Consider the following 27,579-nt stretch of genomic DNA (forward strand, 5'->3'; position numbering starts at 1 on the left):
ATTTATTTGGGTTTTTGTATTTTAGACATTTCTAAAACTTTAATGTATGAATTCCATTATAATTATATGATAAAAAAATTTAACAAGAATATTAAGTTATTGTATACAGATACAGATAGTTTAATTTATCAAATTTTTACAGACAATTTTTATGAAGATATAAAATGTGATCTAATTAATTATTTCGATACATCCGATTATCCACAAGATAATATTTACGGCTATCCAAAAATAAATAAAAAAAAGTTAGGATTCTTTAAAGATGAAAATAATGGGAAAATTTTAAGAGAATTCGTAGGATTAAGATCAAAAATGTATGCACTGGATGTGGACCATAAAACTTTTGCAAAAGCAAAAAAAAGTGTCACAAAAAATATGACCATGGAAAATTACAGATCGTGTCTACTTGATAAAAAAATTCAGTATTGTAATATGCTAAGATTTCGATCCATCAAACATGCGATTTTCACACAAAACATTAATAAAACTTGTCTGTCGTATAATGACACCAAGCGGTATATTTTACAAAATGATATTGACACATTAGCTTGGGGTCATTATAAAATTAGTAATAATGAGGTATTTTAAGAAATGTAGTGTAAGGAATTTTTAATGTAATTTGATGTGTCTTTAATTTATTTATTTTTTACTTGTAAATATTTTAAGGAATTTTTATTGTAATTTGATGTGTCTTTTATTTTATTTTTTTACTTGTAAATACTATATAGTTTTAAGAAATTGATTTTAACTTTCGTCTTTATATGTATTTTATTACAACTTTCCTCTAGTTCATTTTTGTAAATAGATTAAAAAAAAATTAATGTTTAATGTGATTTATTTCTTTTTGATTTTTATTTTGTTTCATAGAACTTTTATTCCATTGTATATAATGTATATTAAGTAAAATAAAATGTTATACTGTCACTGAAATGTCTCAGTCTTTTCTTAAACCTTTCAAGTAACACACGTTACAATGTTGTGTTTTATTCATCCATTTACTGCAATCGTAGCTGGTCCAAGTGGTTGTGGAAAATCAAATTTTGTTACAAATTTCATAAAATATGTGAAAGAAATTTGCAGTAGAGACTTTGCTCAAATTACTTGGTGTTATGATGAAATGCAACCACTATATAATTTATCAAATGTTAACTATCATCAAGGAATTCCTGATCTTACAATGTTTGATGGCAAAGATGCTCACCTTGTTATAATTGATGATCTTATGAGAGAATCTGATGGTCGTATTGTAGATATTTTCACTAAAGGTAGTCATCACAGAAACTTAAGTGTTTTTTATATTACTCAAAATTTATTTCATCAGGGAAAAGGACAAAGAGATATATCTTTGAATTCAAGTTACATTATTTATTTTAAAAATCCTCGTGATAAAACACAAATACGATACCTATCAAGACAAGTGTCACCAGAAAATTCAAAATTCATTGAGGATGCCTATAAGGATGCGACAAAAGAAGCACATGGATATTTGATGATTGATCTGAAACAAGATACAAATGACATGTGTCGAATTAAGTCAAAAATATTTCCCTCTGATGAATGTTGCGTCGTATATATCCCACCAAAAGATTATAAATATTTAAAGAATCATCAAATTCCTATCATTTACAAATAATGCATCGAAGCCTAAAGACACATAAAGAGCTGCTACAAGCGTTGCATACACTTAAACCTAAATATCAAAAAGCATTATTAAAATCCTGTGAAGAAGAAGAGATAAATTGCATTTGTGAGTGCATTCACAACGTATTACAAGGTAAAGTTCCACTAGAAGATAGACGAAAGAAAAAGTTAAAAAAATTTAAAAGTATACTTCGCACTTTGGTTCGCAAGGGAAAAAATAAACTAAGAAAAAAGATATTGATTCAAAAAGGAGGAGCATTTTTACCTTTAATTTTGGGTTCTATTTTGAGTGGATTAGTATCATCTATAGTTTAAAATGGAAAATGCTAAAAAAATGTTGCTTGTTGAGCCTAGTTTTATAGAAAAACTAAAGCAGCATACCAATACTGAAAATCCTATGTCCCGATTAGATGCAGAAATGCAAAAGATTTTAAATAGTAATATCGAAGATCGGAAAAAATGTATTTTATATCTACAAATTCTACAAAGATACCTACATTTTACCGAAGGAGAACGACAACCTATCGAGTTGCCAATCATTACTGACAATATAAATGAAACTAAGAGTTATAAAAATAACAACATGGAAAATAAAGACTTAGTATCGTTCGAGTCACCAACAGCTGAAGTGAAGGAAAATAAAAATTCGAATGAACATAGTCAACCACGTTACTCAACAACTCAAATACTAAGTCTTATACCAAAATCATATTTGAAAAAAGGTGAGCTGTTATTAAACTTGATTTCTTTGAGTAAAAATACAATTTATTGGGATGATGATGATGGTACAGTGATAATTAATAATGAAAAAGTCCCTGGAAGTAATATTGTTGATCTAATTAATGATTCGTTGAGACCACTAAAAAAAAGTGATCCAATAGGTTGGGAAAAGTTTGCCAAGGCATTACATGCAATCAAAGTACCATTGACTTACATCGGAAATTCTAAGAGGTCGGATTTTATTCATCAACTTCAGATGAAATCACTCGAAGGGAACTCTACATCTGATGAAAGAACTTTAAATACTCCACAAGGTAGTGGTGATAAATATATTAAAAAAATTAGGAAGAAAATTGATTGGGAAAAATGGACCCCTTATTAGAAATTAATAATATATATTATAATCCAAAACACCCAGCTGGGTTTAGTAGCATTGATAAATTATCAAAGACCATGAAAGGTAAAATGAGTAAAACGGATGTAAAGAAATGGTTACAATCACAAGAAACCTATACTCTTCATAAACCTGTTCACAGAAAGTTTTCTCGAAACAAATACATATTATCAAATCTCAATGAATTATGGCAGGCTGATCTTAGTGATATGAGAACTTATTCGAAATATAATGATGGTTTTAACTATATATTGTGTGTTATTGATGTCTTTAGTAAATATGCTTATGCTAGGTCGATGAAAAAGAAAAACTCTAAAACAATAATCGAATGTTTTGAAAGTATATTTAATGAATCTAATGCGACTCCTACACACATACAATCGGATAAAGGAACTGAGTTTGTTTCTAAAGATGTTAAAAAGTATTTTAAAAGCAAAAATATAAATTATTACACTACAAATAATCCTGATATAAAAGCAAGTATTGTAGAAAGGTTTCAAAGAACTCTGAAATCTAAAATGTGGCGCTATTTTACATACAAAAATACATATAAATACATAGATATTTTACAAGACTTGGTATATTCATATAACCATAGTTTTCATTCTAGTATTAAGATGTGTCCTTGTGATGTTAGTTCTAACAATATAATGACTGTTTGGAGAAATTTATATGATAGAAAAGCAACTAACAAACCATCATCACAAAATTCACTACCTACATTTCATGTTGGTGATAATGTTAGAATTTCAAAATATAAACACATTTTTCAAAAAGGTTATGAATCTAACTGGAGTGATGAAATATTTGTTATATCTTCAATAATAGATAGATCCCCACATGTAGTTTACACATTGAAAGATTTACAAAACGAACCTATAGTTGGAACTTTTTATGAAAAAGAATTACAAAAAGTATTTTATGACCCCTCCTCAAATTATAAAATAGATAAAATCATTAGTTCTCGATACTCCGGCAACAGAAAAGAAGTGTTAGTGAAGTGGAAAGGTTATCCTGATAAATTTAACAGTTGGGTTTTAGAGTCTAATTTAAATCAAATATGATAAAGGAAAACTTTTATTTGACTTTACTTAGTAATAGTTCAATGGAATACTTCCCGGAAAACAAAACAACTATGTTTTCAACGAAGTTACCAAAATCCCTTATATTAGAAGGTGAATGGTTTGTTGGAGTTGTAGAAATTCAATATCCTTGTACGGTATTTACTGTTCAAGAACATGAAAATGTTATTAACACATCTAAATGGGTTTTGATGCCTGATGATGACACACATTCATTAGTGCACTATAAAGGACGGATTCCGGCCATGAACTATGACAGCATTCAACATGTTATAGAAACTTTAAATAGATATACTTTTGAAGAAATAGTATTTCATTATGATGAAATAACCAAACACGTATCAGTATCAATTTTGGATAACTCAATTGACACACTTAAGTTGTCAACCAAATTATGTTTACAACTTGGATTTGAACCAAACAAAAATCTTGCAGTAAATAAAATTGGGAGCTATCCTTCTAATTTAAAATTAGGGTTGCCATCTCAATTGTTTGTTTATTGTGATATAATAGAACCGCAAATTGTGGGGGATGTAATGGCTCCTCTTCTCAGAATTGTACCTTTAGATACGGCAACATATGTATATGGAGCAAATAAAATGCATATTTTCTCACCACCTCACTATTTACCTGTTATGCGGCGGGAGTTTGATACTATTGAAATAGATATAAGGTCAAGCACAGGCAATAAAATCCCATTCCAGTTTGGAACTGTGTGTATTAAACTTCACTTTAGAAAATTATAATGGATCCTTATCAAAAGATAACTTGTCCTTACGAGCAATATTATTCACATCAGGCTGGGTCAGGTATTGGAGTAATTTATAAAGGTGTACCATATCAACGTGGTCATGGTATTGGGAGTTTTCTTGGAGGATTGTTTAGGTCTATTTTACCACTACTCTCTAGTGGTGCTCGAGCTGTAGGAAAAGAAGCATTAAATGCAGGTGTTGGTCTTCTATCGGATATGGTTAGCGCACGACCTTTGGAAGATTCTATCAAAACTCGTCTTAAGGAAGCTAGTTCAAACTTAAAAAGGAAAGTTCATGACAAGATAGACAGAATTAATATGTCTGGCTCAGGATATATAACTAAAAGAAAACGACAATCTTCATTCATTCAACCGCTGACAGCTAAAGTGAAAGCTATTAAAAAATCAAGGCTCAGTCAAAATAAAATAAAAGATATATTTTCTAATTAATTATGTCTTTTTTACATAATCATTCATGTGAGTGTATTAAATCAGAGTTAGATTTGTTTGCTTTGCCATCAACGCAAACAAGTATAGAAAATGGATTATGGATTCATTACAAACCCATTTCATCCCTTGCTGATGATGGACCGATAGAATTTCAAATACCTGGAACGAGCGAAGACTACATAGATTTGTCTCATACGTTGATCCATTTAAAAGCTAAGATAGTGAATCAAGACTTATCAAAACTTAGTTCATCTGCAGTTGTAGCTCCAATTAACAATTGGTTACATTCAGTCTTCAGTCAGCTGGATGTATACTTGAATCAAAAACTCATTTCACCTCCAAACAATACATACGCTTACCGTGCTTACATTGAGACATTATTAAACTATGCGCCAGCAGCAAAAGAATCTCACCTGATTTGCGGTCTTTGGTATGAAGATACTGCGGGGAATATGGATTCAGTAGATGAAAAAAATACAGGTTTTACTAAAAGACAGAGTCTTGCAGCCGAAAGTAAAGAAATAGAAATGATTGGACACTTACATGGTGATATATTCAACCAGGAAAAATTTTTGATTAATGGTGTTGAGATGTGTGTTAAATTAATTTGCTCAAGGGAAACTTTCAGTCTTATGGCTTCTTCAAATGATTTAAAACTTAAAGTGTGTATCACGGATGCAACCCTTATAGTTCGACGCGCGCGGATCAATCCGACTGTATTACTTGCACATCAAAAAGTTTTAGCATCTACTACTGCAAAATATCCAATAACTCGAGCGGAAGTTAAAGTTTTAACAATTCCTTCAGGAGTTCAGGGTAAAACACTCGATAATATTTTTCTTGGTCAAGTTCCTAAAAGATGTATTGTCGGATTTGTTAACAACGCAGCATTTAATGGAACTCTTACGAAAAATCCATTCAACTTTGAAAATTATCATATGAATACATTTAGTTTATATATTGATGGCCAACAAATACCTTCAAAAGCTTTGCAACCATCATTCGATGATAATACTTTCAGTTCAGCCTATCATACGTTATTCTCAGGCACGGGAATCCATTTTTTAAATGAAGGGAACGGAATATCTAGGGAACAATATGCAAAAGGCTATTGTCTCTTAGCATTCGATTTAACTCCTGATTTATCAGCTCACTCTAGTCATTGGAATCTTATAAAGCACGGTAGTGTGAGGCTAGAAGTTCGCTTTGATTCAGCTATTCCTGAAACGATAAACTGCATCGTATATGCAGAGTTTGACAATGTTATTGAAATTGATAAAAATCGTAATGTAAGCGTGGACTATAGCAGCTAAGAAACCTAATTTCTGTAAATAGATTAAGTTATAATTTGTACCTACATTATTATTAAGGTTTGTAATAAAACACTGATACAAGAAATATTTTTTGTTTTTATTTAAGTTATGAACCATTATTTTTAATAAGACTATGCTGTGATAGCCTAGTGGTTAAGACGTCCACCTTCTAATCGGAGGTCGGGGTTCAATTCCAGGCACGCACCTCTAACTTTTCGAAGTCTTGTGCGTTTCAAGTACTTAATTAAATAACACTGTTTTAATGGTGAAGGAAAACATCATGAGGGAACCTGCATGCTTGAGAGTTCTCCATAGTGTTCTTAAAGGTGTGCGAAGTCTGCCAATCCACACTCAGCCAGCGTGGTAGACTCATTCTGAGAGGAGATCCGTGCTCTGTAGTGAGCCGGCGATGGGTTGATCATGATGATGATGATGATTTATAATATATCTGAAATAACATGGTCTTACGTCCCATTCATGTATGATCCTCGGCAGCGATAAGATCAGTAGTATTGAAGTAATATGAATACAATAGGGATAAAGACATATTTAAGAAGAATCCACCCAAGTCTGCAAGACAATGTGTATGCCGCAAACCGGTTACCGATTTATGTTGAAACACCCGCCTATTTAATAAGCAATCTAGACCCCGATTATAAACCAGGATCGCATTGGATAGCCATATATATAGATACAAATGGTGTTGGACAATATTTTGATTCATTTGGACGAGCACCACCAAAATATCATAAGCAGTTCTTGGAAAGAAACACAAGAATATGGCATTATAATACAAGGCGGATACAGAATGATTACACATCAGTTTGTGGAGAATATTGTATAATGTATTTGTATTTCATGTTTACGGGTTACTATACAAGTTCAGATTTTTTAGATTTATTCAATGGAAATACAGTAGAGAATGATATATTTTTATGTGAGTTATTTAAATCAATATTTGAAGGCTAATAAAGAGTAGTTATGATTCATGCGTTTCCTTTAAAACCCATAGAATGAAGCAACGAGCCAGCGAACAATAGAGCGTCATTAGTAGGTGATTAAGCAATTAGATAACGAACTAGGGATTAATTTTTCGAAAAGCTAACTTTGCAACTTTTTTTTTTTTTTTTTTAGGTTTCGATCTTGACCGAGGCACGGAGGGGGCTGAGGCAGCGAGGCATGGGAGGGGGCCAGGGCCTGGGGCAGAACCGGCGAATCCCCTACTACTTGAGATACAGCCCTCTGACAGATAGACAGACGGACTGACAATAGGGGCTTAGTAATAAAATCTTGTTGGAAGCCTTTAAATATTAATGACAACTTATTTGACTAATTTATAAATCAAAATTTAAAAACCCCCGACACGAAAACCTCTATAAGAAACAAGAAAAGAGCTGATAACTTTCAAACGGCTGAACCGATTTTCTTCGATTACAGCTCGATCAAGCCACTTTTCGAACAAAAAAACTAAATTAAAATCGGTTCATTCGTTTAGGAGTTACGATGCCACAGACAGATACACAGATACACGTGTCAAACTTATAACACCCCTCTTTTTGGGTCGGGGGTTAAAAACTGATATGTTTCATGGTGCAGGCAGCTCAGTCTTTGTACAATGTCATATGAACACATATTTTCTGATATTCTAAAGTGAAATGTGTAAAAGGCAGGAACTGAGCAAAGCACGTGTAAAGGCGTGGTTAATGGATCGAATCGCAAACTTGACATTTGACAGTTTGACACTTTTGCACTGTGCACTTTGAAGCCGAGTTTCACAATAAATTCGGCAGCATTTTCTAGTTCCATTTTCCAGTAGAACTACTATGAGTTTTTTGAAACCTAACTAAAGTATTTTACCATCTGATGCTCACAACTTCGTCCACGTGGATTTGAATTATGTTGAAGAAGCCGTGGGAACTTTTTGATTTTCTGGGATAAAAATTAACCCTTGTTTCACCACCGGGATACAAGCTATCTTTGTGCCAATTTCCATCAAAATCGGTTAAACAGATGGACCGTTAAACATGATGTCTTTGATTTTTCGGGTTGAAATTATGTATAAACTATCCGTGTAGCCAATGGGCTTGGGCGGATAAGTCATGAAAAGGTGACAGACAGACAGAGTGTCACACTCTCGCCTGTATAATATTATAGGTTAGGTTATAACATTATAATCCTCTGAAATTCTAGTAAAATAAAGAGAATATCCAATTAACAATATTAATATTAGCTTGGCAAACACAGCAATAGCTATTTCACGGAGTTTGATTCTTAATGGCATGCAATACAATAAGGAAGTTTAACGGCTGAGGATTTTAGTTGGAATGGCGGAGTGGGTGCATGAGCATTGACAATGGCTTCAAATGTCAAACTTTACCTAATGTTATTAGTAAGTTATTTTAACTAACTCATAGTTAAGTTGGGAGATAGGATAAGGTCTATGAATGAGGTCATCTCATACATCATAATGTAATCGGACTGTTAGTTTCAACTTTTACTACTACGAATCAACCCTAAAACTTCACAATGAATTTTAAAAAGACCTAAATCCATGCGGACGCAGACACAGGTATCAGATGTAATATTTTTTTGCAGTTGTAATTATTTATTTACTGATTGTAACTCATAACTGTATTATTTTGTAACTACTAAGTATGATAATAGCGACATCGAACGAAATCTTAATTTCTGATAAAATTAATGAGTTAATTTTGTAGCAACGCAAAATATCGTGAAACTTATTAAACACGGACGCGGCGGGTATCCGACGTCTACTGAAATTGACAAAATTGTTAGACGTCGCTCATTTTCGAAGTAGACAACTTCCATTTAATAAATTTTCTTTATATAGTGTGAAATTTTGCCATCATAACTTAACTTCCTAAATTGGACACATTAAATTTAACTCTCATGCAGAATATAATTGGAAGTGAATCGTTTCAGAATATCGTATTTGAATGTAATGGAGTCAGCTGGCGGCGACAACTTGAACATATTGCTGTAAGTTGCTACCTACCTACTCGATTATTAAATTTCCATATTTAATTTGATTTTCAGTGACAATGTTCATTTTGAAGGCAAATCATGATCAAACCCATCATCGATCTAATATATTGAAAGCAAGTCTTCTGTCAGAATGAAAAGTATTAAGGCCATAGTCTGCCACGCTAGCTAAGTGCGAATTGACCGATTTGACACACCTTTGAGAACATTATGGAGAACGCTCAGGTATACAGGTCACCCCACGATGTTTTCCTTTCTCTGAAAAGTTAGAGGTGCGTGCCTGGGATGTGATCCCCGACCTCCGAAATAGGGGGCGAACGTCTTAACCACTGAGCATCACTACTTTAGTTTAGAGTAAGAGTTTTGAAATACATCGGTGATTAAAATTGAGAATGATATTATCCTTAGAAAGATATTTCGTACAGATACCGAGAATGATGGCCACGTATAACTTGAGTACCTTAGGCGAGAGTAAATAGGCCTCTTTTAGGCCAGTGCACTCCAAATTAGACCTCATCATTGCTTTCCTTAAGGTATGATAGTCATCAAGCCCAAGCCTATCCAGCAATTTTCTTTTCAGCTGGTTTTTTTTGTATTGTAATCTCAAAACTTTTTTAAGGAGTAATAACCGACAACACAAAATATGTAGGTACTAATCGATCGCAAACTTTTATTTGCAGAAAACAAGACTCGAGAATGATGGTGTAAACCCTTCACCTTCTGTAAGTACCTACCCTAACCTTCAGTCTTTTGTTAGGGAGGTACAGATGAATGAAATGTTTTCTTTTGTTTCCTAAAAGCACTCCAAGGCCTCAATAGCCAGAGAGATGCAGGTACAACCCTAGCCGGTTTCACAATTTTTGACAAAAAATCACAAAATATGTAAAAACTTATTTAGGAATTTGTTTTCTAAATAAGTTATTTAAGTTAAGTTATAGCTATTAAAAAACACTTTAATAAATAAAAAACTAAAATCAGATTTTACAATCACAGATTTCACAATGTCTAACCATAAATTGTTCTTTCAACAATTAAACCAGGTAGAGTAACATTGGGGCAACTTTAACCGAGTGATTTATAGCCTCAGCTCTAATTCTCACCTTACCTTTACAAGGAACAATGCCATTACGGTAGGAAAGCTTAAAAGCGTTCGGGAGATCTACGAGATTTATCAACATGGACCTAACTTTACGTTACCTTAGTATTTTTTAGTGTAAGCAATTTTGCTTTATTTACTGATTTTTTAATGGAATCTGCTGACCGCGACGACTAGACTGTTTGAGCTTCCGAACCTTATAAAAACCGGCCAAGTGCGAGTCAGACTCACGCACACAGGTTTCCGTACTAAGAAAATTTTCTTATGAAGAGTTTTATTCGTCTTAAATAAGAATTTATATATCATTTTCCAGAGAAGGTTCTACCAATTTGACCCTCGAGAATTATCTTCTATAATCGGCGTGCCATCCAGTCCTAGTCATTTACCAGAAGCAGAACCCGTCCTACCAGGTCACACATTGCTACGACCAGCGCTGGGCATGCTGAAGTCTGCAGTCAAGTTCCCACATAGGGAGCTGGAAGACGGTGCTGGTGTTTACGGGAATATTGATAATTTGGGGTTAAGGTCAGTTAATACAAAAAAAAATATATGGGACAAGTCTTGCAGGTTGCAAAATTCAACTTTAGTGCGAGTGAAACACTAAAGCATCGTCCAAACATGCGCGACCAAAGCGTCTACAAAGTAGGAAAGTGAGCCGCACGGCTGTCACCTGACGCCTCGCACGATATTTAATGGCTCCATGCACACCTACGCGACTACGTAGTTGCGTAGGTGTGAACATATATATTATAGGTTCGCGTCGTGGACGCTCCCGCATCGCGTCCCGCATCCCACGTTCATGATTACCCAAACCTACGCGACCAAAGCGACTAAGAAGCTGTGCGGCAGTGGCCTCCTACGATATTTAACAGTGGCATACTCACCTATGCGACTACAACAGTCGCGTAGGTGTGCACGTAATATGACGTAGGTATAGATTTCCGTCATGGCCGCTCCCGCATCCCGCGTTCATGGCACGCAGGTGTGGTCGTAGTTTTATTTTTAGGTAAAGTCACACAAAAAACCGGGACTGGGTGATAAAATAATTGTAATAATTGACCGAGCGAAGCAAATAGTCTCCAAGTCTAATTCTAGGAATTTGCATTTATCCGTCCGTCTGTCAGTGTTTCAGAACTTTACAATGAATGCACATAATTCCTTTCAGTACACAAATAACATGTAAATCAATAGCCTCAAGGCTAATAAATACTAACTTCAGTCAAGTATCAAACAGAAATAAAATTATAACTTCAGTGAGAGATAAAAAAAGCGTAAGTGTTTGATTTTTTCCTGCAAAACTATTATTGTGTTTTGATAGACAGTAACTGTTTTCGGCAAAGATTCTTGCAAAAAATGTTAGTGCAGCAGTGGACGTGAGTCGGTCAAAACAACTATGATAATCAAATCACTAGTAACCAAGCGCAGTTCTGGTTAGTTTGGCACTTGATTTGCATGTTACAATCACACTATCACACTAATATTATAAAGGAGAAAGTTTGTATGTATGTGTGTGTGTGTGTGTGTGTGTGTGTGTATGTTTGTTACTCCTTCACGCAAAAACTACTGGACGGATTGGGCTGAAATTTAGAATGGAGATAGACTATACTCTGGATTAACGTGTAGGCTACTTTTTATCCCGTAAAATCAAAGAGTTCCCACGGGAATTTTAAAAAACCTACATCCACGCGAACGAAGTCGCGGGCATCAGCTAGTTCAATATAATTGTTATTATCACAGGACTCTCCATCAATACCTTCATACATACACACGTAGTTTCATTCTCATTTGTCTATACTTCAACAGATGTTTTAGAAACTAATATCTGTGTCTATAGTTTGCCGCATATCCGTAAAAACTTGTAGTTTATAATTTACAGGAGCTTAAAGATTTGTATGTGAATCCTTGAGGCCATGTACTTTAAAACAAAATATTTTAACTGAAATCGGAAAACCACAGACCAGATATTAGTTTCTAGAACGTATCTAAAAAATACATTGAGTCTGATTGGTTAGTATTAAAAAATGAGCCTAACAACGTTTGTTTGGAATGTACTACGAATAAACCTCTCTATATTCATATAAATAATCTAAGATTCTGTTACCGTCCTACAGGTACGATTCCCGTAATGAGCGGCTAATGTATTCAGGCTTCAGGCGGTTCCCCTCGGATTATATTATGGTGAGGCGAATTATCATTTGTGTCAGGTATTTCAGCTTTCTACCCTTACTTGCTATAATATGTTGTTTGAACTTTAAAGTAAGGAAATATAGGACTATAAGTATATTATATACTTTACTTACCTATGTAGTTCTAATTGGAGCTCTCTCTGTCCATAGTTCCTAGCTATAGTTTGAAAACTTTGGTTGGGGTTTGGTCTCGACTTAGACTTTGCGGGCCTTTAGTTTTTACTGATCGACGTGTGTGTGTATGTGTGTCTGACTGCGACCCAAGTTTTTACTGCCCACATGTGGTTATGTTGTTGTGGTGGTGTGGGGGTGTCTGACGTACTACCTAAGGCAGCTTTTATCCCAGAGAAGTTTATAAGCCAGGACTTTTCATCTCTGGAAATCAGAATCCCCATAGGACCTAAAACTAAATGAAACCCACGCGGATAAAGTCGTGGGCATCAACTAGTATCTACTGAAATGTAAAATAAATATGTAATTAGTAAAAAAAATTAATACCTAAATGTTTTACCTATAAACCTAACTATTCAAAATTCTCTGCATTTTTAAGGTCATACCATCAACTTCGCAAGTTAAAAATGAAAAGCCAAGGTAATATTTTATTAAGTAAATTTTTCCAATATAGTTTGAAAATATTATGTTCCTACAAATATTTTAAATTTTTAAGGTTCAAATTGGAATCAGCGGTTCTGAATTTGGTAAGAACATCAAAAGAAATTTCAAAAATTAAACTAAACTATTCAAAACTGTACTGTAATTAAAACAATTTTCAAAAAATCTAAATATTAGTTCCAATTTCGATGAACTGGCAACCTGTGAATGTGAACAATTCACTTCCCATACTCGTAAAGTTCTTCTTCATGCTCAGTGCAACTGGATTAAAACTGCTTTTTGTGAAGAGAATTTTCCATACAACTATTTGCCCAAGACAGGCAAAAAATTGTTTTCTGGCTATAGGTAGTACCTACCAGAACCTGGCCTCCTTTGATACTTTATTCATGTAAGCTATAGTTTGTATCACCTCAAAAGAACTTGAACTGACACAGTGGGCGATATATGGGATTACATATTTTCTTGTTAAAAGGCCACTGACCTTGTACCTGCGCAGTGATTAATTTTCCTTGTAATCTAAGTAAAAAGTAGAGTATTTAACTTGGGACTAAAAGCCATTCATACTCGAATCTATAGCCTCCCTCGCTGAAGCTAAACATCTCGTATGAAAAGGCTCGTTTTAACTCCTTTTGAACAATCTACTCTTAAAATTTGTATAAAATGGACGTCAATATAACCATCCTACAATAATTTCGTTACCCCCAGGACAGACAGGCGGTGGCAAAAAATGAAATTCTAAAGATATTAAAGAAGTTGAACATCCCGGCGCTCAAGGGGTAAGACTTAATTATGATTCACTTTCGACGCTATTTTCTTTGGAAATTCCTTCATTAGCCCGAGGAATAGAGGGTAAATAAGATAACGGACTTCATTTTCAGTGTCAATGTGTTCGTTGCTGCTAAAAACGGGAATAATTTAGTAAGTTTTTTTATTATTATGTATTCGATGACATTGATGATGATGATGATGATTCGGGGTCGGACTTGAGATGAATATGTCAAAGACCAAGCTCATGACAAACAGCACAAAGCGTAGGCTAGAAGTAGAGGGTGCAGAGATTGAATATGTCCATGAATACATATACTTAGGCCAAATAGTCTCTTTTCAGGCGAGACAGGATAAAGAAGTTTCGAGACGCACCGAAAACGCCTGGAAGGGTTATTGGGCCATAAAAGATTTAATGAAGGGAAACCTTTCATTAAATCTAAAACGTAGACTCATGGATATGTGCATTCTTCCCATCCTCACATATAGTGCTCAAACTTGGTCTTTGACGGATCATCAAAAGTCCGCACTGAGAGTTTGCCAGCGGGCAATGGAGCGCAGCATCCTTGGAGTAAAGCTGACAGACCATGTTAAAAACAGCATACTGCGCTCCAAGACGCAGATAACGGATGTGGGAGACAAAGCTGCCAGACTAAAATGGAACTGGGCAGGACATGTTATGCGCATGTCCGATGAACTGTGGGCAAAGACTACAACACAGTGGATGCCACAAAATTTTAAAAGACGTCGAGGCAGGCCGAGGCGTCGCTGGCGAGACGAACTCGATGCCTACATGTCAGCCTGGCCTCAAATTTCTATAGACAGAGACAGGTGGAAGAAAGAAGGGGAGGCCTTTGCCCAACATTGGGACAGTTCGGGCTAATAATAATAATAATAATAATAATTCGATGACAAAGTTCAAAATTGTTGAGGATATTTTATGAAGAACCAAGATGGAATAGTGATCTCGTCAGATCTGCCACAAGAAGGACTGACGACATCAAATGAGTTGCAGGAAGCCGCTGGATTCAAGGAGAGCAAGACCATGGCATGTGGAAATCCCTAAAAGTGGCCTTTGCTCAATAGTGGACATCAATCGGTTGATGACAACCGATTACCACAAGAGTAATTTATCGGTTTTGTTTATGAATAAGGCTTTAAACATTTTTGGCTAACCGATGGTTTCGGATACTTTAAAAACTTTTTGAAAACTGAGAACAGCAAAAGAACAAAAATCTATCAAAATGCATAAAGCACAGCGCGCGGTTAAAAACTAGTAATGTATACCTAGTACCTACCCTTATCCGACATTTTTCGACAAAAAAAAAAAAAACAAAATATTTTTATTCAATTAAACTTTTACAAGTCCTTTTGAATCATCCGTATTTCATATAATTAATTTTTAGAGGAATGTGCAGCGCCCAGACAAGTCGCCAAGACTTCAGGGCGCTAAGAATACAATGTAAATAATTGTAAGAATTATGTAAATACAATAAATAAATAAAATAAATAAAATCGTCAAAATAATCTACCACTGGTTCGGAATGCCGTTCCTACCGAGAAGGACCAGCAAGAAACTCGGCGGTTGCTCACACATGAGGACACATGAGGGATCCTGAGGAGGAGAGAGGATAACAAATGATTCCCCAATCTAAAGATAACACTATAGGTATCGCTTGTTAGCACGACTTTGACCGTAGGAAGGAATCTAGCATCAATCAGAGTCACCCCCAAACCGGAAATGAAATAGTTTAAAGACTTTGTTGATTCCTAAATTTTAAAAAAAGGTCTGATAACAGTCAAGAGCTAGTCTGTAAATTAAAAAAAAATATTAACCAAGCTGGGAATCATAATATCTCTGACTCAATAATAATCCCGCTGCCGAAGAAAGATTTTCAAGTATTTGCGATGATAAAAGCTTTCTAATTCAATGGCCATAATTTTTTTATTATTGCATTTTATAGGGAAGCTTGGACAAATCCTCGGGAAAAGACTTTTCTTATTATTTGTAAGTACACTTGTGCACAATTGTTGCTGTTTCTTCTAGCAAGACTAAAGTAGGTACGTCCTAATTTGACTAGTTTATTCCGCGACTTACCTACGTTGATTTAAGAGGGCTCTCTCCGTCACTCGTTTCCACTCGTTTCATACAATCGTAGTTCCAATTTCATTTGAATATTAAGCAACCTAAGTCCATGAAATTTTGCAGACATATTCTAGAAACTAATATCTATGTCTGTGGTTTTTCAGATTTCTGTTAAAATATTCGGTTTCAAAGTTACGCGGTCTTAAAATTTTCATACAAATCTTGGAGCCCCTGTAATTATAAAACTACAGATTTTTAGAAAAATCTAAAACACCACAGACACAGATATTAGTTTCTAGAATATGTCTGCAAAATTTCATGGACTTTGGTTGCTTAATATTCAAATAAAATTGGAACTACGATTGTATGAAACGAGTGGAAACGAGTGACGGAGAGAGCCCTGTTAAGCTTCTAGAGTTTTCAAAATTTCTTATCAGAGGTCAACGTAATAGGGAGAAGAACTACAGCTGTAATAGGTACATATAAATATGTCAGCCAGTCAGTTTCTATTTTTATACTATTGGCTAGACGATGACCGCGACATCGTCCGCGTGGCTTTAGGTTTTTTTTAACTCACGTCTAAGCTCTTTGAATTTCTGATATAAAAAGCCTCCACTTCTACGCCTAACTAGCCTTACCTTCGACACTCACAAAGTATTACATGTAAGTAGTAAAGTTTTTCACTTACAGAAAGGAGAATACACCAAATGTAAGTCCTGAAATATTCTTTTTGAAAATATCAGTAGTATTTTTTCCTAGGTAAAAGTTTATAAGTGCAAAGTTTGTTCTTGAGGAAAGGAAAGATACTCGTCCATCGGGATTATACTTACCACATACGTATCATTTACACGTCACTACGTGAAATAAATTAGTTAATTTCAATACATAAACAAGTGTAAATTAAAAATTTATAACACCCCCGACAAGTGAAGGTTACAGTAACTAGAAAAGAGCTGATAACTTTCAAACGGCTGAACCGATTTTCTTGAATTATAGCTAAGAACACTCTCGATCAAGCCACCTTTCAAACAAAAAAAACTAAATTAAAATCGGTTCATTAGTTTAGGAGCTACAATGCTACAGACAGATACACAGATACACAAATACACACATACATATAAGATAAGGGTGTTATAATCAAAATTATAACACCCTTATTTTGGGTCGGGGGTTAATAAATTCCTTTAATTTCATTTCACTTATCGGTAAGTATATTTATTGGTTGAATGTGTCAAGACAAAACAGACTCAGGGCTAATTCGCACGAGAGCTTTTTTAACGTGCTTTAAAAAAAGCGTTCAAATAGAACACACTTTGTATTATCAGCGCAACGCCGGGTTTTAACGCAACGCTTTTTTAACGCTCGTGCGTATAAAATCTATTTCCATTTCCACTTGCTGCTGTGTTAGGGCGGTGATTTAGAGACGAAGTTAGTTCAAACCATATAGCGGCGGGTATGTTTTTTTATCTCGCCCGAGATTGCCGAGTTGGCAGGAAACTTATTTAGATAAGCGCAATTTAGACTTGACGTTCCATTCTGTAGATAAGTTAACAGAAACTCCTCCCCTTCAATTTTATTTGCGAACATATTAAATGCTAATGGAATTATTTGGAGATTATGTTTTTTTACTGATAAAGATTTCTCCATTGTATCAAACTACCACTTAATCTGTTGGCAAAATCAGTACCTACCTACTTAGGTGTACTTAATCGAATATTGTGAAGTAGGTACCATATTATTTATAGGTGCCTATTTAATAAAAAGGTGATAATGATAAACTAGGAGCTATTTCATATGTCAATTTTGATCACTTTCCCATGATCTCATTCTTATACATGACAGTTAATGTTTGTCTGTCTGTCTGTCCTTCGTGCATCGTTTATCAGAATGAATTGAAACTTTATACAGCTGTTGTAGACACTTGGACAAACGTTTCTAACATAGAAACATTAACGTACCTCAGAGTGACGAGCAAATCGTAATGCAACAATAAGAATAATCCAAGCTTTAACTATTATAAAATAATCTGCCTGAATAAAATCACGATCTATTTAATACATATATTTTATTATTATAAACAATACAATTATTGCTATAGTACAGTTCTAATATATCTAGTACAAAATATTAATTTTATTATAATTGGTAATAATCTATCCTAACTTTTAATTACTGATTATATTATTATTATCTTATTCTGAGAACAATACAAAAACATGAATATATTTTTGCATCCATATAGCAGCTGGTTTTCAACAATGTAAATGAAGCAATTCTACGAGCGAATCAAGAACTTCCCATGAAAAATGCAATTCCTGAAAACCCTTCTCAAACCAACGCAATAGACGAAATGCGTACGATTCCAGAAGACGATGACGTTCACTCAGAAGAGAGGATGAAGAAAAAAGACTCGTGGCTTCATTCGCTGGTATTCTCTGCTATTGTAATTTTGTAATACTTAGATAAGTAAAATTTTATGTGCATACATCTCAAGTCAATTCCTCAATGCCTGAAAACAAAAGTCTTCAACCATTATGTCCTTCCCGTCCTCACCTATGAGGCTGAAACATGGACACTGACTTTTGTCAGTGTCCATGTTTTCCAAGGCCTTTTGGCCTTGTCCACAAATTCAAAGTTGCTCAGCGAGCTATGGAGAGGGCTATGTTAGGAGTTTCCTTGAGGATTAAGATCCGAAATGAGGAGATCCGCAGGAGAACCAAGGTCACTGACATAGCCCAAACTATTAGCAAGCTGAAGTGGCATTAGGCAAGCCATGCCTGTCATAGAGGCGACGGCCGTTGGAGCCGGAAAGTCCTTGAGTGGAGACCGCGTTTAAGCAAGCGTAGTGTGGGACGCCCTCCAGCACGATGGACCGACGATATAAAGCGGCTGGCTTGAATTGGCTGGATGAGGAAGGCTGAGGACCGGGTGTGGTAGCGCTCTTTAGGGAAGGGCCTATGTCCAGCAGTGGACGTTCACAGGCTGATGATGAATATGATGATGACATCTCAAGCAAAGGCTTGGAAGCGGCGTCATACATTCTCTAAGTGTTTATTTAATTTAGTTCTATAGTCCGGCCGCGATCTATTGATGTGTTTTGTGCTCCACTCCACTAAAATGGACAGGCATCCTAAGGTTCGTATTTTATCATCGAATTTGGAAAATGACACTCAGTTAAATTTCCAGGATACATTCGATAACATAAAGATAATGCAAGAGGCACCAGAGATCAACGACCTTGTGCCTACGGTTGATGATACAAACATAAGGAAGTGGTGGTTTTATAATTCGGTAAATCTAAACTAACTACAAAAAATATCTGTACTGACTGACTAGATCTAGTCGTCGGCTCTACGCATAGCCTAAACTGCTGTAGTCCAGTAATTCTGTAATATGAGATGGAAAGTTTTCAGAATGTTATGCAAATTGGTGGTTTTATAAATTTCGATGTGCTCGTGCTCGTATCTCATGAACCGTAATAGGTAGAAAGTTGAAATTTTCACAGAATGTGTATTTTTATTGCCGTTATAATAACAAATAATAAATAAAGACAGCGGAGACTTAGTAATAAGGTCCCGTTGGCATCCTTTGGGTTCGAAACCCAAAAAAAAGGTCCATATTATTGGCGTCACTCAGAAAAGCAGGTATTATTTAAATATTTTTATCGAATTATTGGAATGTCCTCTCCAAAACCAGCACAAAAAAACACAAGTTTAATGTGTAAGGTTATCCGAGAGTTTTAATCTAAACAAACTAATGCCAAAATAAATAATTTAATTAGAGCGTGATTGCTATCACAACGTCTAATTATTCAGTTCACAATCCAAATACCGAAAATATGCGATATCGCTCCGAATCTCAGAAGGAGACTGAACTAAAACCTTCGAAACACCCGTATTTATGCAAGTTCAATCTTGTTGGCCTCCTAGCAACAGATTGTATGACATCGAATGAGCCAAATATCGATTTTATCAAACTACCTGCATTAGATAAATTAATAATTTTATATTATTTTTGACAACTCAAATCAATTTTTAAAAATAACCTTACAGTTCGGCCGTCCTGAATTTAACACGTCCTCGTGTTTCTAATCAATCATGTCATGTCAGTCGCGGGCTTCCTTGCCCTAAGTCAAATCCAAATCATGGGCTATCCTGCCCTCCGTCAAATCATTAAAACCTACCCTTGAACTGCCGAACTCTCAGTTTTAATATCAAGTCAACAATAAATCCAAACGACTAACTTCTCATTCGATGTATACAAAATCTGAACCACTTATTGCAAATTACTTTCCACTTCACAAAAGACTAAATTCTTTAAAAAAAACTTAAAATTTTAATCACTAAATTACCAAAACCACCGAACTCATTAAAAAAAATTATCAAATGTGGGTTGTTTTGAAAAAGATACCAAAGCGAAATGAAGGCAACGTGAGACACGTCCCGCTTCTGAATTATTGGCGTCACTCAGAAAAGCAGGTATTATTTAAATATTTTTATCGAATTATTGGAATGTCCTCTCCAAAACCAGCACAAAAAAACACAAGTTTAATGTGTAAGGTTATCCGAGAGTTTTAATCTAAACAAACTAATGCCAAAATAAATAATTTAATTAGAGCGTGATTGCTATCACAACGTCTAATTATTCAGTTCACAATCCAAATACCGAAAATATGCGATATCGCTCCGAATCTCAGAAGGAGACTGAACTAAAACCTTCGAAACACCCGTATTTATGCAAGTTCAATCTTGTTGGCCTCCTAGCAACAGATTGTATGACATCGAATGAGCCAAATATCGATTTTATCAAACTACCTGCATTAGATAAATTAATAATTTTATATTATTTTTGACAACTCAAATCAATTTTTAAAAATAACCTTACAATATTCACATGAGATCGAAACTGCGATGCAGTATATTTACTCTTATCTCGAGCAGAATTCTGAAGAGTGTTAGTATTCTCTGAACGAAGTGATGGCTTAAATTGAAGGTGACTACCGTCTCCTGGCGATACCATAAAAAAAAATCACGCCACTCACTCTACCACATGGTGGTGTGGAAATGAGTTATTTAGCCAAAACGAGTGTTGGAGTGGGCTTTGTGGCGCTCGTACACTGAAACTATTGAGTCTACAAAAAAAGATGACTACACAAATTGTAGGAAATCGTCTCTAGTTTAATTGTTACATAGCAATTTTTGTCGTAAAATGAGTGGGAAAGAAGTTATCGTGAAAAAACTGTTTTTGGGCGCCATTTTTCCAAGATGGCGGCGCGAGCGCAAAGGTACGAGGTGGCAAAATAAAAATTCGGAAAGAACACATCGAAATCTATAAAACCACCAATTTGCATAACTTTCTGAAAACTTTCCAGATAAGCCCCTTTTTGACGACCAAATTACTGGGCTACTGGGGTTGGAAACTCTTTTGACAATAGGCTCTTTTTTCGACGTAGGTGCTCACTATACTATGAACGGATTTTTTTTTTCAACAATTAGTGTAAATTAAAAATTTATAACACGGGGACAAGTGAAGGTTACAAAAACTAGAAAAGAGCTGATAATTTTCAAATGCTGAACGTATTTTTCTTGGATTATTGCTAAGAACACTCTCGATCAAGCCACCTTTCAAACAAAAAAAAACTGAATTAAAATCGGTTCATTAGTTTAGGAGCTACGATGCCACATACAGATACACAGATACACACGTCAAACTTATAACACCCTTCTTTTTGGGTCGGGGGTTAATAAAAATAGCAAGCAAACGAGCAGCCGGGTCAACTGATGCTAAGTGATCACCGCCGCCCATAAACATTTGCAGTAGGTACCAGAAGAAAGTTAATGCGTTGCCGGCCTTTCGGGAATTTGTTGGTCTACCCCTTGAATAACCACATATTGTTGGCGCTCTTTCGGAAAGACCTATGTTCAGCAATAAAAATATTTTTTTATTTATAGCCTTTACTTATGCAATACCTTTTTTTCACAGGATGATTATGAACCATTTTCAAGAGAACGACTCTGATAAAACAATTTTTGTAATTTCGTGTGCTTCTTATTTTAAATGCTATTTATATAATATATTACCTATCGCTTAAATAAAACAATATTTTTATAACTTGCCTTTGAATGTAATCCCTTAGGAATTAATTAATTACCTATTGCAAATTGAAAAAATTGGTTGTCTGTAAAGTCGGTTTACTGACGATAGTTGAACGTGACAACAAAGGCCGATTGTGCTTCTTTGTCGCTCGTTCCGCGCTCTCGCTTGCACTTCAAGCCTTACATGGAACGCCTCAGAGCGAGGTAACGCCGCATGAGTCATGTTTTTTCGTGCGTGCAGCCGGCTCTATCGAATTATAAGACGTTGTCACGTCAAAAATAAGGCCCTGAAAAATGGCCAAATGCAAAGACATGGATTTACATCGCTGACCAAAATGCTATTCAATCTCCATGTTGAAATCAATTTTCTAGAATAAATGTTTTAAATCATAGTGCCATCTATCTAAGAGTTAAGAAACTACGATGGAAATAAATCCAAGCTAGAGCCTAAAGGTGTACCGGAGGTTTTTAACTCTGACTACCTAATAATAACAGTATTGCAATAAACCCTACATTACATTAAGCAGTACTTGCGAATTAAGATAGATGGTGCTCTAATAAAAAAATGTAATTATTAATATTCTAAACTGTATTATTTTTGTAAAATTTATACATACCTACTTAATTGATTAGAGAGAAAAATCAAAATATGTATAATTATGATCTATAAAATTAATAAAGAGTGTCTACTTACTAAACACTGCTGAATATCGATTTATTTTTACTCGACGCGACTGCCAGATAAATAAAAGATAAAGGTGCATGTACCTTTTCAAATAAAATAAAATCATGTGTTTGCTGAATTATAGGTAGGTACATAAATTATATTTATAATTCAGTTTTAAGATCAATAAACAGGAAAAGCAACAGACACGGTGGGGTTTTATTTTATTAAAATTTTCGCGCAAACTGTAAACCAGCGCTCGATTCCAGTATTACTTCTAAATATTTGTACAGATTTAGATATCCTGGGTATCGTTATAATCCTTGCACTATCCCGAGTGACACTGGCTTTAAATTTTTCAAAAAAATCCAAGGGTTTTAAAAATTTCTTGTTACCAGTTTGTATCATCGCGTTCAAACCGTTTGCGTTGCGGTAGTCGCGTTAGCTAGTATGTAATCATTAATCAATCAATATAATCAATATATCAATAAAAAATCAATATAATTTGTAAGAGTGACTTAATCTAATATTATTATCTTCCTTTTCTCCTCTTATGTAGTAGTCTTATCAATTTATCATATTTTGATAACTTGCAGATTTCATACTCCGTTTACAGTGACTATTTATGCTAATAATAGGTTAGAGAGAGAGACCAGACCTTCGTTATTTTATAAAAGCTGAATGTTTATCTGCGTATTGTGCGCTATACAGGGAGAAACGATCAGCGACTATGAAGTTTGGATCATGGTGGATTTGGGAGATAGGAGATAATAAATGTGTAGGTACAAAATTTTACGGCAAAGTAGGTATAAAATGTAATTTTTTTTGGAATCACGTCATGCATTGCCATTGTCAGACACTTTGTGATCATAAAGTAAAGTAAGTAAAGTAAAATATTCTTTATTGTACACCGAGACATAGAAATGTATAAATAATATAAAAATAACAAGTGTAAATTAAAAATTTATAACACCCCCGACGATCTAAAGTATTTGAGTTTTCCAAAACATCATTTTCAAATCAATAATTACGTATTTAGGCAACGTCCATCTTGACAGCTTGACATTTCTATTGACATAATATTATGAACCTAACGGTTATCTAACCTTCTTTTCTACAAGAAAACTAGAAAAGAGCTCTCTTAAACGGCTGAACCAATTTTTTTAGATTATAGCTAAGAACACTCTCGATCAAGCCACCTTTCAAACAAAAAAAACTAAATTAAAATCGGTTCATTCGTTTAGCCGCTACGATGCCACAAACAGATACACAGATACACACGTCAAACTTATAACACCCCTCTTTTTGGGTCGGGGGTTAAAAATAGATTTTTGTATGGGCGGCCTTATCGCTAAAATAACGATTTCTTCCAGGCAACCTTAGGATAAGGATATAATAAAAATTGAGGATATAATAATCATAGTCACTGATTGTTCCTCCTTGTGTTGAGGGCAGTACTTAGGCAGATAAACTTTCAACTTTTATGAAATAACGAAGGTCTGGCACGCGCTGGCTCTTAGTCCAGTACTTATCTGCCTTTTTACTTACTTATGTGATCTCATATTCGATCAGCTAAAATTGTTGTTACCAGCTTAAACTCAAAATATTAATCAAAATTAATTTTAATTAAGTAGCGCCGCGTTCACGGAAACTATGTACCTATTAGGGATGGAAGAAAAACTGTAGACTTACCGGTCACCCATCCATTATAGACTACAGGCCCATGTTAAAAAATGGATGGGTCATATGAACCACCAGGTGACGTATACAGGACGATATAAGAGCATAAAATAATAAAATTCAGCACTATGCCGTCACTTGTAAGCTGTCCAACAGTGCTGGTGAGAATTCAAAAGTGCAGGTAGAGTGAGTACATTTTGGTCATATATTTTTGTACGGCATTTTTACCATCGATAGATCCATGAAAAATAATAAGAAAGCGCGCAGTGCCGTAAAAAAATGGTGCGCCACAAAGTCAGTAAATTTTTTGATTTTCTGACAATTTCCGGGGTAAATTTGGTCATTTAATTCTGTACGGCACTAGTGTCATACTGTTTCAATACAGCCTCTAATCCATTATTCCGCAACGCCGTACAAAAATCATGCGACAAGGGGAAAAAATTGAGGGTAGCAACCCCCTCTCTTTCCGTGGTCCGGGGGATGATTTGAAACAACATAAAATTAATTTATTTTGAAAGTGTTTTTTGCATAGATAATATTTTTTTACATGCCGTACATTTTCGTTGGTCCAAAGGTTTGTAGGGGATGTGGATATTATATACACACCCGTTCACTTCAGTTAGACGGCATAGTGATTTTATCATATTATCAATTGTTCTCTTCAAAAATATGTTAATGCCGTACAGTATCAGATGGCCATAAAGTACTACACCCTTAAAATGGTAGCGTCATTTTCATCAGCCTAAAAGATATGGTCTGCATTAAAATGTACGGCATATTTTTTTCCTTATTTATTTATCTTAATACTATTTAAAACAAGGGAAAAGCGTAGAAAATTGCTTTATTTTATTAATCTATGAATATTTAAACTTTTGCAATAATTTGAAAAATTTCAGTTTTTGTATTTCTCTATAATTTTTTTTAGAACAGTTTCATTTGAACGGCAATACTATACAACAATAGTATTTTACACTATCATGTTAAAAAAAAAGTTGCCGTACAGAGTCAAATGATTTTACAGCTTTAAAAATCAAGTATACCATGAAATTAAGATAATTATTGATACACATTCAAATGAACACTAATTTTTTGACGGCATTATTTTTAATAGTACTTTTGAGTGCTAGATAATGTTTTGGAATCAAAGCCGTACTTTTTTAAATTACCCCCCGGACCACGGAAAGAGAGGGGGTTGCTACCCTCAATTTTTTCCCCTTGTCGCATGATTTTTGTACGGCGTTGCGGAATAATGGATTAGAGGCTGTATTGAAACAGTATGAAACTAGTGCCGTACAGAATTAAATGACCAAATTTACCCCGGAAATTGTCAGAAAATCAAAAAATTTACTGACTTTGTGGCGCACCATTTTTTTACGGCACTGCGCGCTTTCTTATTATTTTTCATGGATCTATCGATGGTAAAAATGCCGTACAAAAATATATGACCAAAATGTACTCACTCTACCTGCACTTTTGAATTCTCACCAGCACTCTGTTGGACAGCTTACAAGTGACGGCATAGTGCTGAATTTTATTATTTTATGCTCTTATATCGTCCTGTATACGTCACCTGGTGGTTCATATGACCCATCCATTTTTGAACATGGGCCTGTAGTCTATTAACCGACTTCGGTCAACGCGCGTCGCTTTGCTTAACTTGTGCAATCGTTTACCAAATACACAAAAACTGTTCAAGAAAAGACCGAAAAAATATATCTGCGTGCTGTAAACGAAACAAAAAATAAATGAGTAGGTACATACCTACCTAATTGTTTCATTTCATTCAGGTACAGATACGACATGACTTTCCGATTCCTTATTTGTCTAGTTTTTTTTGTTGGTAAATAATTAAGCCATCAAAAAAAATTGCCATGTGCGAATCTGATTCGTTTGTTGGTTCTGTCACGTAAAAATTAAAAATCAACAGGCGGAAACTAATAGTAGAACTATGCAAAACAGAAATTTTTTATCACTAAAGCAATACTTGATTGCTTAAAACGTACAAAACCCCGAAAAGTTTAAGATGCGTACCCGAGATTGAACCCCTGACCACCTGACAGGAAGGCAATAATTATAATATTATTTTAAAAGACAGTTTAAATACATAATTAGGGTTCCGTACCTACTTCAAAGGAAAAACGAAACCCTTATAAGATCACTTTGTCGTCTGTCTGTCTGTCAGTCTGTCCGTCTGTCTGTCTGTCCCTCTGTTCGTCTCTTTTTTGTCTTCTCATTCGTGAGACGAGATACTGTATCAAGAGGTATTTGATATTACCACTCTTCCTAGCCTTTCTAGTAATGTGTTCAAAGAATTTCAGCTGTAGGCGAGCGATGAAAGCCTTAGATTTATTTTGTTCTTGAGTAGATAATATGGAAACGTTTGTTCGATGTGCTGTCCAGACTCCAGAGGATTTTCCAGCAACGCATTTCCAGAGCGTCAAATATTTTTTAATTTATAATAATAATCTAAGTAGCATCTTGTTATTAAAATTCTACGGTACGGAATTCTAATGAGTATCAGATAAACTTATTTGTTATTTTTAGGGTTCCATACCCTAGGAGTGCCTACGGGACCCTATTACTAAGACTCCGTTGTCCGTCCGTCTGTCAGTCAGTGGGCTGTATCTCGTGAACCATAATAGATAGAGACCTAAAATTTTCAGAACAATATGTATTTCTATTGCCACCATAACAACAAACACCTACTAAAATTTCAAACTTGCCACCATAAAAATTAAAAAAAAAAAGTGTTATTTCTTGTACGGAACTTATCCAGTGCGAGTTCAATTCGCACGAGAACGATTTTTTTTCAATGTTAACTTAAATGACTATACTGTCGGAAGAATTTATTTTATATCCTTTAGTAGGTACATAATATTAATTTACCATGTAAGTAAAACTTAAAGGTCTTCGCAAGGTCAAGCGCAAGCACCACCTGAGCTCAAGCGTCATCGTCCCAGATTTATGAAGTAACTAGCTAATGCCCGCAGCTTCGCCCGCGTGGATTGGTCAGATCCCCTGCAGCATCAGGATTGAGGAGT

At 34.9% G+C, this 27,579-nt stretch overlaps 1 protein-coding gene across 3 annotated transcripts; it reads left to right on the forward strand.

Moving 5' to 3' along the window:
- The first annotated feature begins 8,514 nt into the window (after positions 1–8,514).
- LOC123864661 lies at positions 8,515–22,249 on the forward strand. Of its 3 annotated transcripts, XM_045905276.1 has the most exons (15): positions 8,515–8,740; positions 9,295–9,351; positions 10,035–10,076; positions 10,764–10,975; positions 12,562–12,628; positions 13,187–13,227; positions 13,304–13,334; positions 13,954–14,024; positions 14,127–14,166; positions 15,978–16,021; positions 16,790–16,808; positions 18,342–18,527; positions 19,286–19,390; positions 22,082–22,140; positions 22,236–22,249. In XM_045905276.1, the coding sequence occupies exons 1-14, from the start codon at positions 8,705–8,707 to the stop codon at positions 22,115–22,117; spliced, it is 987 nt and encodes a 328-aa protein (XP_045761232.1). In that variant the 5' UTR covers positions 8,515–8,704; the 3' UTR covers positions 22,118–22,140; positions 22,236–22,249. The 3 variants fall into 3 exon arrangements, with proteins under 3 accessions (XP_045761232.1, XP_045761231.1, XP_045761233.1); XM_045905275.1 differs by lacking the exon at positions 22,236–22,249 and having other exon boundaries at positions 22,082–22,164; XM_045905277.1 differs by lacking the exons at positions 13,954–14,024; positions 14,127–14,166; positions 22,236–22,249 and having other exon boundaries at positions 8,517–8,740; positions 22,082–22,164.
- Positions 22,250–27,579: the final 5,330 nt, after the last annotated feature.

This window comes from Maniola jurtina, chromosome 4, assembly GCF_905333055.1.
Source record: "Maniola jurtina chromosome 4, ilManJurt1.1, whole genome shotgun sequence".
Lineage (NCBI taxonomy): Eukaryota > Metazoa > Arthropoda > Insecta > Lepidoptera > Nymphalidae > Maniola > Maniola jurtina.